The 14,483-nt window shown below is 44.2% G+C and overlaps 1 protein-coding gene across 1 annotated transcript; it reads left to right on the forward strand.

Moving 5' to 3' along the window:
- Positions 1-5,298: 5,298 nt before the first annotated feature.
- On the forward strand, positions 5,299-13,483 carry NOTO (notochord homeobox; the record flags this gene model as incomplete). The annotated part of the gene is made up of 3 exons (XM_079109541.1): positions 5,299-5,710; positions 10,933-11,147; positions 13,118-13,483. 3 exons carry the CDS (start codon positions 5,299-5,301, stop codon positions 13,277-13,279), a joined length of 789 nt encoding a protein of 262 aa, XP_078965667.1. The 3' UTR covers positions 13,280-13,483.
- Positions 13,484-14,483: the final 1,000 nt, after the last annotated feature.

A 14,483-nucleotide genomic window follows, 5' to 3' on the forward strand; every position in this document is an offset into this window, starting at 1 on the left:
TTGGAATAGTTTTGAGGTTTTTTGTTTCTGTAAGTTTTCATATCTTATTTCACCATGTAAATGCATTGTTTAACAATTAATAATGGCAAATGTTTTAATGCTGTTGACTGAAAAACTGATTGAATTATATATTATTTGTACTAAGAAATAACTTGACCCAAAATACCTTTTATTTGCTTAGGTTTTTTTTTTTTAATGTCTGAAAATTGAAGGTATTTTTGTCATAATTGTAAACAGATTTATCCTGTGTTAAAATATATACTCTATTTGTATATCTTTTTTGCCCTGAAAATTTGAAGGTTAATCCAAACTGGCATGTTTTAGAATGTTCAAGAAAAGAAATAACTTTTCTTATTTAATATCAGCCATTTAAATTTCATGAAGATTTTGGCAGGAATTGTAGTATACACTATAAACATTAACAAAACAGAGAATTTCTTACTATAAAATATAAAATGCTCAGTATCTAAATCCAAGTTAGGTGTGGTATAACAGTGATAACGTTGGATGTTTTGTGTTTTATATTTATGTTACAATTTTCAAAATGCAAATATAACATTTAATATTTGTCATCCTCTTACAAAAGTAAATCCTAAATTACTAAGCTTTGCCCATATGTACTCATACTTTTGAAATTACTTGTCGTATATTAAAAATTCCCTTAAACCCCCCCCCCCCAAAAAAAAAAAAATAGATGTAGTTACTTGTTCTGGAAAAATGTGCTATAAAAGACCTGACCACAAAGTGCTGTAAGAGTGAAGAAAGAGACAGATTGAGGATTACCCAGAGTGCAAATTATTGGGGACTTATTGACAGAAGGGTGGCAATAAGACCAATGGATCCCCACAATTTGGGTCAAACAGAGAGGGTTTCTATAATGGTCAGGACAAAAGTTAATTCAGAGGAATCACCTGATTTATCCCACACTAACATTTAACAGTGCAGGAGATGTCGTAAAACTCCATCTACCATTTTAATGGTGGTTTGTTTTATTTTGTTTGTAGTATGCTGGAAAACTCTGCAGGGTGGTAGCAATTGGAAATAGGCCAAGGTCACTCAGGGGCAATCATGGTGGTTTCAACTCATGACAGACATATTCGGCTCAAGCAGGGTCCCTACATTACTCTAAAGGACTCATGAAAAATGTGGCCATGGTGGAAGGGATAGAGGGTAGGCATGGGCATAGTAATGTGAATACCCATTTACCAAGGCCAGTCTGGCTATAGTCACTGCTGAGTACCCAAATCTCCCAATAGCTGGGATAAACATTGACCTTCCAATGCAGAAGTCAACCATCCATTTGGTGGCTGGATGGTTACATAGAAAGAGGTGGTGCTTTGTTCTCATTGGAAAATCCATTTCCTCTGACTTCTGCCAAAGCTACCATCTATGAGCTTATAGAATGCCTTGTTTACTGTCATAGCTTTCTACTCAGCAATGCTCTGACCAAAGAATTTATTTCACAGCAGATGAAATGCAGCAGTGGGCTCAGGCTCATGGAGCTCATTGGTCTTACCATGTTCCTCATGACTTGTTTATGGCACCAGTTGGGTGACAACTTCTTGTAGAAGTGGGTAATGTCCTTCAGGCTGCAGGATGTGCTCTAAACCAGCAACCAACATATGGCACTAAGAGAAATCTCAAACCAAGATTTGTGGAACAGGAAGAGGGTAGAAATGAGAACAGATTCTCTCAATAGAGTACTACATGTTTCTCTAGAAAAACTTATGCTTTCTACTTCTAAAACTGTGGGCTCTGCTTCTTTAGAGGTATTAGTTACCAAGAGAGAACTGTTTACACAGGGGAAAGAGCAGTGGTTCCATTGAGTTGGAAGTTAATTAGAAGTTAAGACTACCCTTGGCTGTTTTGGCCTTCTTCTGTCAGCGAATTAGCAAAAAGGATTACTGTACTGACTGAAGTGATTGATCCTGAGTATCAGGGGGTAGGACAGGGGATGTCTTGGTTTTCCCAAATCAAGAAATTAAAGTCAAAAGCAAAACTACTACAACTTAATGCAGGACTGTTAATGACTGAGACCAGGAGCGAAGTATGTACCGGCTTCACATGCTAAATAATGCTTCTTTTAGTCCATCAAACCCCAGAACCAATCAAACTCATAGATGACTCTGCAGTATTCCAGACCCAGATTGCAGTGATCCCAGAGTTCAGATACCTTCACTGCCTTTTGGGGCACAGACGTGTTTTGCTTGAGTTAATCAGGAGGCTGAGGCAGGAGGAGTCCAAGTTCCAGGTTGGCCTCAGCAAGTTAGTGAAATGCTGTCTCAGAAAGAAGGAAGGAAGGAAGGAAGGAAAAATAAGCAAATCACTGGAATAGGCACTTCACAAAAAAGATCATGTTCAAGTGATGATAAGCATATGAAAAGATGCTCACCACAAAGTCTTCAAATAAACGTAAATTAAACCACATACTAGGTAGATTTGAACCAAGGCTGTAATTAATTTTCTCTCTCTCCTCTCTCTTTTTTGAGTGAGGCATGGTGGAGGTCATATTGAGGGGTGCTCTAACACTAAGCTACAACACCAGTCTCTTTTATTTTTTATTTTAAGTTACTATCTTGCTAAATTGCCCAGGCTGGCCTTGAATTTATAATCCTCTTTTCTCAGCCTCCAGAGCTGCTAGGATTACAAATATGTGGTACTGTGCCCATTTCCCAATTTGTAGTTAACTTCTCTTGCTCTATTTACTCCTCTCTGATCCAGCGCCCCCTGGTTGGGACACAGTAAGCTTGGAGCTGGGACCGTCCTGCCACTCGCCCCTCATTTCCCAGGCTGCTTGCAGGATGGATCAGAAGGCAAATAGTATTTGCTGAAAGGGGTGAAAGTTTCCTCTGACCCTTACCTGGCCAAACAGAAGAGGCATGTTTGCATCCCAAATAATCATAGCCAGACAGGGTGTGATGGAACAGACCTGCTCACTCCACGGCATTGGTGAAGGGGGTGGAGAGCAAACCAGGGACAAGATATATCCTTCCAGGGCACTACCCCAGTGACTTATTTTCTCCAAGTAGGCTCCACCTCCTACAGTTTCCACAACCTCCCAATAGTCCATTCAATTATGAACTCATCAGTGGATCCAATCCACTGATAAGATCAGAGTTCTCATGATTCAGGCACTTCCCAAAAGCCCTATTTTTAAACACCGCTGCATTGGGGACCAAGCCTTCAACAGATGAGCCTTTGAAGGACATTTTTGACAATATGATCGAGTAGTTTCATTGTACGTATCAACTTAACAAGACAGAATGCAATGGGAGCTTGGGAATCAGGAATCCCTAGGAGCCCCATAATCAGAGCTCACCATGCACCAGGCCAATACTAAGTGTTACTCAGTCATTGAATCTTCACTGCAACACAAGGTGACCTTATTATCCATTTTACAGGTAAGAAATACAAACTAACTTGTAACTTGCCTAAGGACAACAGTTATAAATGATGGTGCAAATGCCTGCCCTATACCCATATAATGCATATGGGTCATACCCAAATGTGGGAAGCCGTCCTTATTTAGCAGAAATCAGAGTAGGTTGAGCCATGTGATGCACATGCCGGGCTTCTAGGAACTGCAGGGAAGTATGTGGCACTGAGTGGGAGTGGTTCCCTGTCTCCTGGAATTTTCTCCCTAAGAGATGGCTCCCCTAACTCCACTCTATCCTGTTCATCACAGAAGGAGTGCCTCCAGGTCCTTGCACCCCTTTACCTGCATATTATAAATAAAGGAGAGTCCAGCAACTCGGTTGTTGTAAAGAGGCCAGAGTTGGTATGACGGGACCCTCACACTCTCTCTCATAAAAAGAGTATTGGCTCTCGTGTGTTCATTGAGTAGATAATTTTTTTGGATAATAGATAGAATAATCGCCAACACCCTCCTCCACGCAGGACGTTGCAGAGAGGAACCTGACACCCATATAAGGCAGTCAACACCTACGCATTAGTATTAGCAACTAATTAGTATTTCTTAACCAGAATTGTTACAATACTCTGAATTGTGTATATAAATTTTTTGTGGGTGTTTCCCACTTCTACATCTTTTTGAACACATAAAAAATCTTTCCCATGAGGACCTATCTGGTGCAGGCACAGAAAATTCCTAGAAAGACAGGCATGGTGGTGCACATCTGTAATCCCAGCAATTCAGGAGGCTGAAGCAGGAGGTAAGTTTGAGGCCAGCCTCAGCAACTTTGCAAGGCTGAGTCTCAAAATAAAAAAACCAAAAAGAACTGGGGATATGGCTCAATGGCAGAGCACCCATGGATTCAATCCCCAGTGTGTATGTGTGTGTGTGTGTTTTGGGGGGGATGGAATCCTGGAAAGAGCTAAAAGAAATTGGTAATCACTATGATGTCTTCAAGCGTCTGGGGACAGGGTGGTAAATTTACTTTTTGCTGTGTCTATAAATTATTTACTTTTTTAAAATGCACGGTCATAAAAACAAACAGACAAAACCTCCAAAACAGTAAAACAGTAAGCCAAAATAAACCTTCGCTCTTAAAAAAAAAAAAAAAAAAAAAAAAAAAAAAAGCACAGTCATAGGTGAATCTAGCTCATTCTTCTGCTTCAAAGACGGATAAGTGGAGACTGTAATAGGCAGGTACTGCCTCATTCCGCTCAGATCACCGTTCCGCCGCAACAGGGCTGCGGGAAGAGGCCATCCCAGATTTCATGATCCAGGAGCAAAGACTGTGAGCCTAAGACGACCAGAAAATCACAGTGAGCTCAAGGTCCTTCCCCCAGCGGCACCAGAGTGGACACTTTATTTATTATTATTATTAGTAGTAGTAGTAGTAGTAGCAGTACCGGGAATTGCACCCAGAGGCGCTCTACAGCTGAGCCACATCCCCAGGCCTTTTCATATATTTATTTTTGAGACAAGTTCTTGCTAAATTGCCCTAGTTGGCCTCGAATTTGCAATCATCCTTCCTCTGCCTCCAGAGCCTCTGGGATTACAGACGTGCGCCGCCACCGTGCCCAGCGGGAGGGCACTTTTAAATAAGATGGGAGGAAGAGAGCACAGTCCTGAGGTTGTGCCCACCTTGCTTCACCCCGGGTGAAGAAAGAGACCTCTCCAGCTTGTCCAGGGGTGGGGGAGAAGGGCGGGTCCCCGCCCCGCCCCATCTCGCCCCGCTAAGTTTAAGAGCTCTCACCGACAGCTGGGGCTCTAGTTCCAGGGCGAGTCTCCAAGGTCCCCTAGTGTAGGGTCTTCTCACTCGCCTCGCGCTCCCTCACAGCCTCAGACGTCCCTTGCTACCCTTCCGCTCCCGTCCCGGCAAGGGTCAAGCCATGCCCAGCCCGGGTCAGCTAGGCCGCCCGCTGCCGACTGGCTTGGGCGCTCAGGTCCAGCCTCTGCGTGAGGGCAGCTCTCGGGTTCCCGCGTCACCCGCGCTCTCTCGCTGCGTGGAGGGCCCAGGCGCGCCCTGCTCTACCGGTCGCCTCGAGTCCTCTTTCTCTGTAGAAGCCATCCTGGCGAGGCCTGACCCTCGCGCGCAGGCGACCTCCCCTCCGCCAGTCCCTTCCTGTGCGGCCCTGGGCCTCTGGACCGCTCCCTCTCAGCCTCCCGCCCCGGTTCTGCCCTGGGCGTGCCCGGCAACTCGGCTGCCCGCCTACCTGAGTGTGGGTGTCTACAGGCTATGCCCGCAGCCGGCTGTGCTGCGCGGGACTCACTTCTGCGGCTTCCAGGGCCTCGGCGTCACAGGTACGGCGGGACCGAGCGCCGGTGCGGGTTAATGGTCAGGGGATGGAGAGTGGAGACCTCAACCGACGACCCTGGAGTAGACAAGTACTTGAGTTTGAGAATTACAAATGGCTGGAGTGGGAAGGGGCCCTACGACCGTTGACCTTGCTGTGGAAACCAATGCTTGAGACAGGGTCTCGCCAAGAAAGACTCGGACGCAAGGTTTTCCACGCGGGCCGCTGAGGAGGGAGCGGGAGGTGCTGGTGGTCCAGAGACTGAGTCAGTAGCCCAGTGCTGGAGGTGTAAGAAGACCCAGGCCTCCTCCGGATCTCCTTGTTCCGGATTCTGCCCCACACCCGTTTTGGGTAACACTTAGTGGTGCAGACGCTTCACCAAAACTGGTTGGTGCCAAATCCACAGACCTAGTCTTTGTACCGAGAGGGGGATGCTATGGGTGATGCTGTTCAGCGGGACCCGTTAGTTGGCAGATTCCACCATGGTTCCTGCTGCTCACATGTAGGGGAACTTGGACACCACGCTTTGCCTCTCTAAGCCTGCCTGCTTATAGCTCTTAGAATAGTACCTAAGAGGATCTGTGACACAGCACGTAATGCCAGTGGGAATTTAACTGTTGAGATAACACTCTCCTGTAGGATTGTCCTGAGTGCATATTTGCCATTTGGGACACCTGTTTCATGCGTCCCCATGTCCCCATGAAGAAAACAGTAGTAAAATTGGTTAAGCCTCATTAACTCATAACAAGATCATGATAGCACAGTCTTACCTGGTTCCTACTCCTGGTATACCCCTCATCTTGCTTGTCCTCAACCCCCTTTCAGCAGAGCATTAACATCTGGAAGTCCATTCAGATTCACACCCTGTAACTGGGAGCCTGCCCATCCCTCCAAGTCACCCTTCACTAACTCTCCACACGCCTGAAGGTGGAATTGCAGTTTGTTATTTGTCTTCCAGTTGTCTAATTTTCAAGTTGATTTTTCCATGAATATTACATTCACACAATCCAAACTTCAAAATGTATCCCAAGACCTAAGGAGTTTCCTCTTGCCCTTCTTGTCCCCTAGCCACTTAATTCTGGAGGTAGTTGTGCATATTAAAATACCTTAGTGTGTACAACTGTTCATACCACACACACTGCTCTGCACCTTATTCTTTTCACTTGATCATATATCTTGGAGAGGCATGTCCTGTCCACAAAGAGCTCCTTTTACAATCACAGAGTAGTTCACTGTAAGAATGTAAGATAATTGATCAGGCCCAATTGATTGTTTCTTATCATTTGCTATTATGTATAGTGCTGCAATGAATAATCTGCACGTAAGATATTCAAGTACAGCTGGAATTGTTGGGTTGAAGGGTATGTGCTCATGAGGTTTTGCCAGATTGCTCTTCATAAGTCTTGCATCCCCTTTTCATTCCCACCAGCTAAGTGTAAGAGTGCCCCCTTTCTCCACGACATCACCAGTGCAGTGTTATTCAACTTTGGAAATGGAGCCAATGTGATAGAAGGAAAAAATGGTTCAACATACCTTTCTCTAATATAAGTGAGACTGAGCATTTTTGTTATTTTGTTTATTGTTGTAACATTTTGTTTTGAATGTCAAATACTGCACCAAAATATGAGCCATTCCTCTTAAGACATCTTTACCATAACTAGAGAGTATTGTACTGATGTTTGCAATTAATTTCAGACAACTGAAAACTTATTAGCGATATTGCTGTCTATTAATCATATACTTCATCATTGGCTGAACATAATTATTAAATTAAATGAGCAGTTTTTGCTCCCCTTCTTACCCTCAAACCAAATCAAAAAAAGTCATTTTTTTTGCCTGGAAATAACACTTATTTTAACCAATTTTAAATAAAACCCAGCATGCTCCAAAACATGGGAAAACAAGGTTTCCCAGAGTAAACATGATACTTGAAAAGATAAAACTCCCTGGATGAACTTGTTTTCACCAACTTGCAAAAGGAGAAATTGCTTAGGTTTTTAACCATTTCTTCTCTCAAAGGCCTTGTTGCACCTACAAAGCAGCTAGAGAAGGGCTGTGTGCAAGCCATGGTCAAGTGGGCTCTTCAGGGCTTTTACAAGCACATGCCAATCAGTCAGCTTTACTTCTCAGTTGGTCTTCCTAAGACTTTTAGTAGCTTTTGTTTTACAACATCAAAGTAGTAGGTTTCTTTTAGATTGAGGTTTTTTTTTTTTTAATGTTTAATAGCCATCTGTAGTTCCTTTTCTGAGATCTGTCCATTCATGTATTTTGCCCATTTTTCTAATTGGACATTTTTATTTATTTATTTACTTATTTTGGTACCAGGGATTGAATCCAGGGGCACTTAACCACTGAGCCACATCCCCAGCTCTTTTTGTATTTTATTTAGAAACAGGGTCTCACTGAGTTGCTCAGGGCCTCACTAAATTACTGAGGCTGGCTTTGAACTCATGATCCTGCTGCTTCATCCTCCTGAACCACTGGAATTACAGGCATGCGCCACTGCACCCAGCAAAATTGAACATTTATAACAATCCATTTGGAGCTGCCCCAGCTCTCTGTACTGGGAATTGAACCCAGGGTCACTCTATCCCTAAGTAACATCTCCAGACCTTTATTATTATTGTTGTTGTTGTTGTTGTTATTTTATGATTTATTTTGAGACATGGCCTCACTAAGTTTCTGAGGCTGACCTCGAACTTCCTATTCTCCTGTCTCAGCTCCAAAATTGCTGGGATTACCGATGTGCACCACCATGTCCAACTATAGCTCCAATCATATTGGGAAAATTAACCCATTTACTGTAATGAGATATAAATATTTTCTCAGTTTATTGCCCTTTTCACTTTGATTATGGTTTGTTTTTGTCATATAGAAATTTTTCATTTTTAAGTATTTGAATGAATACTGTGAATAAGTATTTGAATTTAATTTTTTCACTTTTTTTCTTTTTTGAAATACTGGGGATTTTATTTATTTATTTATTTATTTAGATACTGGGGATTGAACCCAGAGGCACTTAACCACTGAGCCATATTCTCAGCCCTTTTTTAAAATTTTGAAACAGGGTCTCACTAATTTGCTTAGGGCCTTGCTAAATTGCTGAGACTGCCCTTTTGAGTCACTGGGATTATAGCTGTATGCCACCATGCCAGGATGCAGTACTGCGGATTAAATCCAGAGTGCTCTGCCATTGAGCCTTTTTATAATTTACTTTGAGACAGGGTCTCAGTTAGGTACCTAGGATGGCCTTGAACTTGTGGTCTTCCTGCCTCAGCTGGAGTCAGGAAGTAGCTGGGACTACAGGCATGTGCCACCATGCCCAGCTGTTAATCTCTTCATAAATGAGTTCTGTGTCTCATATCATATTAGGAAAGAACTTCTCCACTCCAGGACATAAAATATTCCTCCCCTGGTTTCTTCTAGATTTTTGTGGAGATATATCTATATCTCTATCTATCTCTATCTATCTATATGTATATAGATATAGATATAGATTGTGTTGTCTATAGGTATATAGATAGATAGAGATAGAGATAGAAATTTTGTACTGGGGATTGAACTCAGGGTACTCTACCACTGAGCTATATTCCCAGCCCTTTATTAAGTTTTATTTTGAGACAGGCTCTTGCTAACTTTCCCAGGTTGGCTTCTAACTTGGGATCTTCCTGAAGATCACTAGGATTATTGGCATGTGCCACTGGACCTGGCATGGATATGCTTTTTTACATTTAAATATTTGTTCTATTTGGAATTTTTCTTGGTGCATGCCATGAGCTATGGTTCTGGCTTATTTTCCCAGATCTGGAACTAATCCATCTGGAAATAGTCCACCCCTTTCCCCACTGCATTGTCTATTGTGTTGTTATAGTTTTTTTTTTTCTTTTTTAATGGTCATTGACTTTCTTTTTGCTCTATACCTGACACAGCACTAAGCACCTTGTGACATCTGAAAGTACAGATTATTATCACCATTTTACATATAAGGAAATCAAAGTTCACAGAGGTACATTGACTTGCTTAAGTCCCTATAGTTGGTAACTGGTGACAGAGCTAAGATCCCAGTACAGTTTTTGAGGAACACATGCCAGCCTAATTTCTTCTCAAAGGGCTGTACTACTTCAGATTTTGAAACAAGTTAGAAGAGACTAGGCACATCAGGCTGCATGCCTATTGGGCTTTTCCTGATCTTTTGGTCTTATCTCATGCAGGCACGTGGTAAACTGGGTAGGCCCAGTGGTTGGAATCCTGGGTAGCTAGGACACCAGTTCCAGTCCCTTCACTGGGGCAATCTGACTGCTAGCCCTGAGGCCTCTCCAAGATTCGTGGAGGCTGAGTGGCCTTAGCACTACACTGGGCATTTCTCTACCCAGAATATTCCCTCTTAGAGAGGTCAACAGATCCCTCCTTCATCCTCTCACACCCTGAGTCAGGTACTGCTCTCTGCAAGATGCACCTCCACTCCCACAGCTTGGTGAGCTGAATTAAACTTTTGTGTCCCTTTGAAAAGGGCATCACTGCCTCCAGGCAGACATAGCACCTTGTTGGGGGCAAAAATTGGCCTGCAGAGAATGGGTAGATTTTCACACCCACTTACCCTCTCAGCTGGGTATCTATGTGCAAAGAACCAACTGTACATAGTGGCCCTGTTCAAATGTCAACACAGTTGGATGGCAACCATTTCTAAAGATGCAAACTACCCTCCCCCAGGCATACACACTCACCCTGTCCCTGCTTCTCTACGTACCCACTTTTTGGCACTCACTGCTATTTGTCATAAAATGCTTTACTTATTTACTGTGTTTCCCCGTTTCTAAGATGTGAGTTCCATGACTACAGCATTCCCTGTGTTTAAACAAAGGTCTTTCTTGAATGAATGAAAAGGGCGGTACTTTGGAGATCCCATCTCTGCCCATCCCCTGGAGTTTTCCAAAGCAGCCAAGGAAAGAAAGGAAAATGAGGAGGGAGGAGTTTGGTAATTTCTATTAGGGGCCAGAATTTAAGCCACCTGGCAGAGAACGAATAGAAGATAAAGGAGTTGCATTTCACTGTTCTTTCTTTCTCATTTGTTTTGGGTTGTTTCGCATAATTTCTTCCTATTCTGTCTTCTTGCCCTGTTACTGGCCAAGGGGGAGGCAGGGTTTGAACCATGTGTCTGTTCTCTCCCCTCCAAGATGGGTGGGCAGGTGGCTGCTGGCTGACTCTCCTCTGCTTCGGGTTGCTCTTTAGGTTTGGAGCTGGTTCACTGCCCAGGCCTCTGGGGCTCTCCCCACTGGACCCCTAGTGAGGACCTTCAGGACACCGAGAGACACCAAAAGAGAATTCGAACTATGTTTAACTTGGAGCAGCTGGAAGAGCTGGAGAAAGTGTTTGCAAAACAGCACAATCTGGTGGGGAAGAAGAGAGCCCAGCTGGCAGCCCGGCTCCACCTTACAGAGAATCAGGTGGGATGCTTGGCCTGCATCTGGGGACAGATACCACCTCTGCCTTAAGTGGAGAGTGAGAGGAAGACATGGATCATCTTTGTCTGTGCCAGGTTGTTGGGAGACAGGCCCTAAATTTTTACACACTTCCTATGTAATGAGAAAAATAGTTCCCATTGTGGGAACAACATACAGTGTAAATCTAAAGCTTTGATAAAGTGTTCTATGCTAAGTTCAGATAGTTTTTGCTATCTGAAAAATTAAGTAGGCATTGTCAAGAGACTAACTATTAAAAAATAATTTTAAAATTCCCTGACTCCCATATTCTGCTCCAGCTATTGTGCCATTTCTCTGCTCCTTTCACAAGCAAATTTTTCATGAACTTGCTACATCCACTGTCTCCATGTCCCTTCCCATTCACTCTGACTTATTCCAGTATGACTACTTCCCTCCCATTCCAACAAAAGTTCTCAGCAAGGTCTCTGATGACCTTCATGTTGCCAAAAACAGAGGCTTTCCTTCCTCAACTTACTCCACCACTCAGCAGCCCTCACTACAGTGGCCACTCCTTCCTTTACTGAAATACATTCTTCTCTGTCTCGCTCTCTCTTTGGTACCAGGGTTTGAACTCAGGGGCGATTATCCACTGAGCCACATCCCCAACTCTTTTTGTATTTTATTTAGAGACAGGGTCTCACTGAGTTACTTAGGGCCTCACTAAATTGCTTAGGCTGGCTTTGAACTCATGATCCTCCTGCCTCAGGCTCCAAAGCTCCTGGGATTACAGGAACGGCACCATGGCGCCTAGCTAACACATTCTTCTCTTAATTTCTAGACAGCACACACTTGGTTCTCGTTCTGCTCTCTGGCCATTTGTGTCTCCTTTTCAGGCTGCTCCTTTGGGACCTCAAAATCTCTTGCCAGCTGTTCTCATCTATTCCCATAGTTTTAAATACCATCTCTAAGAAAATGACTCCCAAAATTTGTATCCTCTGCCCAGTCTTCTCTGCTGACTGGTACATCTACCTTCTTGACATTTCCACTTAGATGTTTTAAGGGTAGGCAATACAAACTTCACAAGTCTGAACCTCAATTCTTGATTTTCCCCCTCAAATCTATTTCTTTTCACATTCATCCAGGCCCCTCCATTCATCCAGTTGCTCAAAACACTAATTCATCCTAGATTTCTCCTTCTCCCCTACTTCCAACCATCAGCAAGCTTGTCACCTTTACCTTCAAATGCAGATGGAACTGCTTCTCTGCCCCTAGTTTATATCCCAGTTCTCACCGGATCACAGTAATAGCCTCCAAACTCTCCCTGCTTCTGCCTTCATCTGTTCTTTACACAGCAGCTCACTAATGTGCAATTCACTTAAGATGCAAACAGGACTATGTCATGTCCCAATTAAAAACCTCCTTCCCTGTGGCCCTCATAGGTCCTGGGCTCTCTGACCCCTCCACCAGCTTCTCCCACTTCCTCTCCCTTTTCTTTCCCCGCTTATTAGCAGCCACATTTTCCTTCTTTCTGGTCCTCAAACACTCCAAGTTTGGTGCCAATTCAGATCCTTCCTATAGAGTGTCTCCCTCTCCACCTGACCTGTTCCTCTCTTGTCCCTACCAGGCTGACCTCTCATTCTCTAAGCGTTAGTGTTGAGTCCTCAGGAACACTTCCCCAGCCCAAATCCCTGCTTTACCCCCATTTGTGTTTATATATATTCTGATTTGTTACACTTGATCCTTGAACTCCAACAGGGCAGGGGCCATGCCTCTATTGCTCACCACCGCCTAGGATGGTGTCTAGCACATTATAGGAGCTGGTTCAGGTGGATGAATTGTGAGTGGGATTATAGTAAAGGGAATTTTGGAGGAGATGCTTCCCTTAGCAGGAGGAACAAATTTTGACCAGACACCAAGTTGGGAACTCTGGGACTAGGGGAACAAAAGGACCTGTGAGTCACATTCTGATGTCAGCTCATTGATCCCAATTACAGGTGAGGATCTGGTTCCAAAATCGCAGGGTCAAATATCAGAAGCAGCAAAAGCTGAAACTGCCAGCCGAGTCTGGCAGTGTGGCCACCTCCCTGGACGAGCCCTCCAGCAGTTCTGATAGCAGCATCCAGAGTGAAGATGTGGAGTCAGGAGTGGACAGTTGAGAAGTGGGACAGAGACCCAACCTGTGCTGTTTGGTCTTCCTGGATCTTCCTGCCCTTATCTCAATGAAGAACCTCTCAGGGCCAGAGGGCAACAGATAATACAGGGGTCTCCTGTGCTGTATCAACCCCTGGGAGCTGTAATAATGTAATGGTCAGGAGCACAGACTTTGGCCATCAGCTATATCCTTGGTCAATTACTGAACTTCTAAGCCTTTATTCTTCATCTGCATAACTGGTTTTTAAAGAGGTGGGATGAGGGCTGGGGATATAGCTCAGTCAGTAGAGTGCTTGTCTCACAAGCATAAGGCCCTGGGTTCAATCCCCAGCACTGAAAAACAAAAAACAAAACAAAACAAAAAAACAGAGGTGGGATGATGTCTGTGAAGTACTTACAATGTGCCAGGACCAGTGGTGTGCTTATAGGCCTCCGTGGCACTGGGAGGTAGACTGGCAGGGGATGGGGAGAGTGATATCTGCAGCAGCCCTGGCTTCCCAGGAATTAATCAGTTTTGTCCTGGCCTGGCTGTAAAAAAGAGTCTTCTTTGAATCAGTGTCTGGATTTCCCCACCAGAGATAGTGAAATTGAGAGCAAGGAGGATGGAAAGGTAGACTGCCTGGCTCACTTCTCAGTTTCCCAACGTTTTCCTGTTTTGTCTGAACTATTACCACTGCCCAGTTGCCTCCTTTGGAGGATTATGCTACCCTGACTTCCTGCTCCCTGCTTCAACCCTCTCCCCATCTTTATGTAGAATACAGAAATTTGGTTCCACTTTGTCATAAAGTTGGCTTATTTTCGCAGGATAGTTAATGTGTTCCCCCTTCATGTTGCTGACTCATGGCTCCCTTTCCTTCCCAAGGATCTGCTCTGTTTTCCTCTAAGAAGCCAACTGAGCCTACTCCCTTAAAGATAGCCACAAGCATCTTCAGAGCTGATTTCTGTAGCATAGATCCATTCCTGGGGTTGAGAAGAGTATGGAAGGAGGCCTGCCCTGCCACCTACTGGTGAGAAGACAGGCTGTAGTTGCTCTCAGGGCCCAGTTTTCTGATTGAGCAGAAGAAAGGCAGGGAGCAGAGGTGGCTTTGGAAAACAACTTGCTGACAAGGCAGTGGCCCCTGGACACAAAGTGGCGGACTTGAGGGGAGCCAGGGTCTAGCTTCCAGAACACTTCTCTGTCCCTGTCTTCAGGAAAATCCTTATGCTGAA

This window comes from Sciurus vulgaris, assembly GCF_902686455.1.
Source record: "Sciurus vulgaris genome assembly, chromosome: 14".
Lineage (NCBI taxonomy): Eukaryota > Metazoa > Chordata > Mammalia > Rodentia > Sciuridae > Sciurus > Sciurus vulgaris.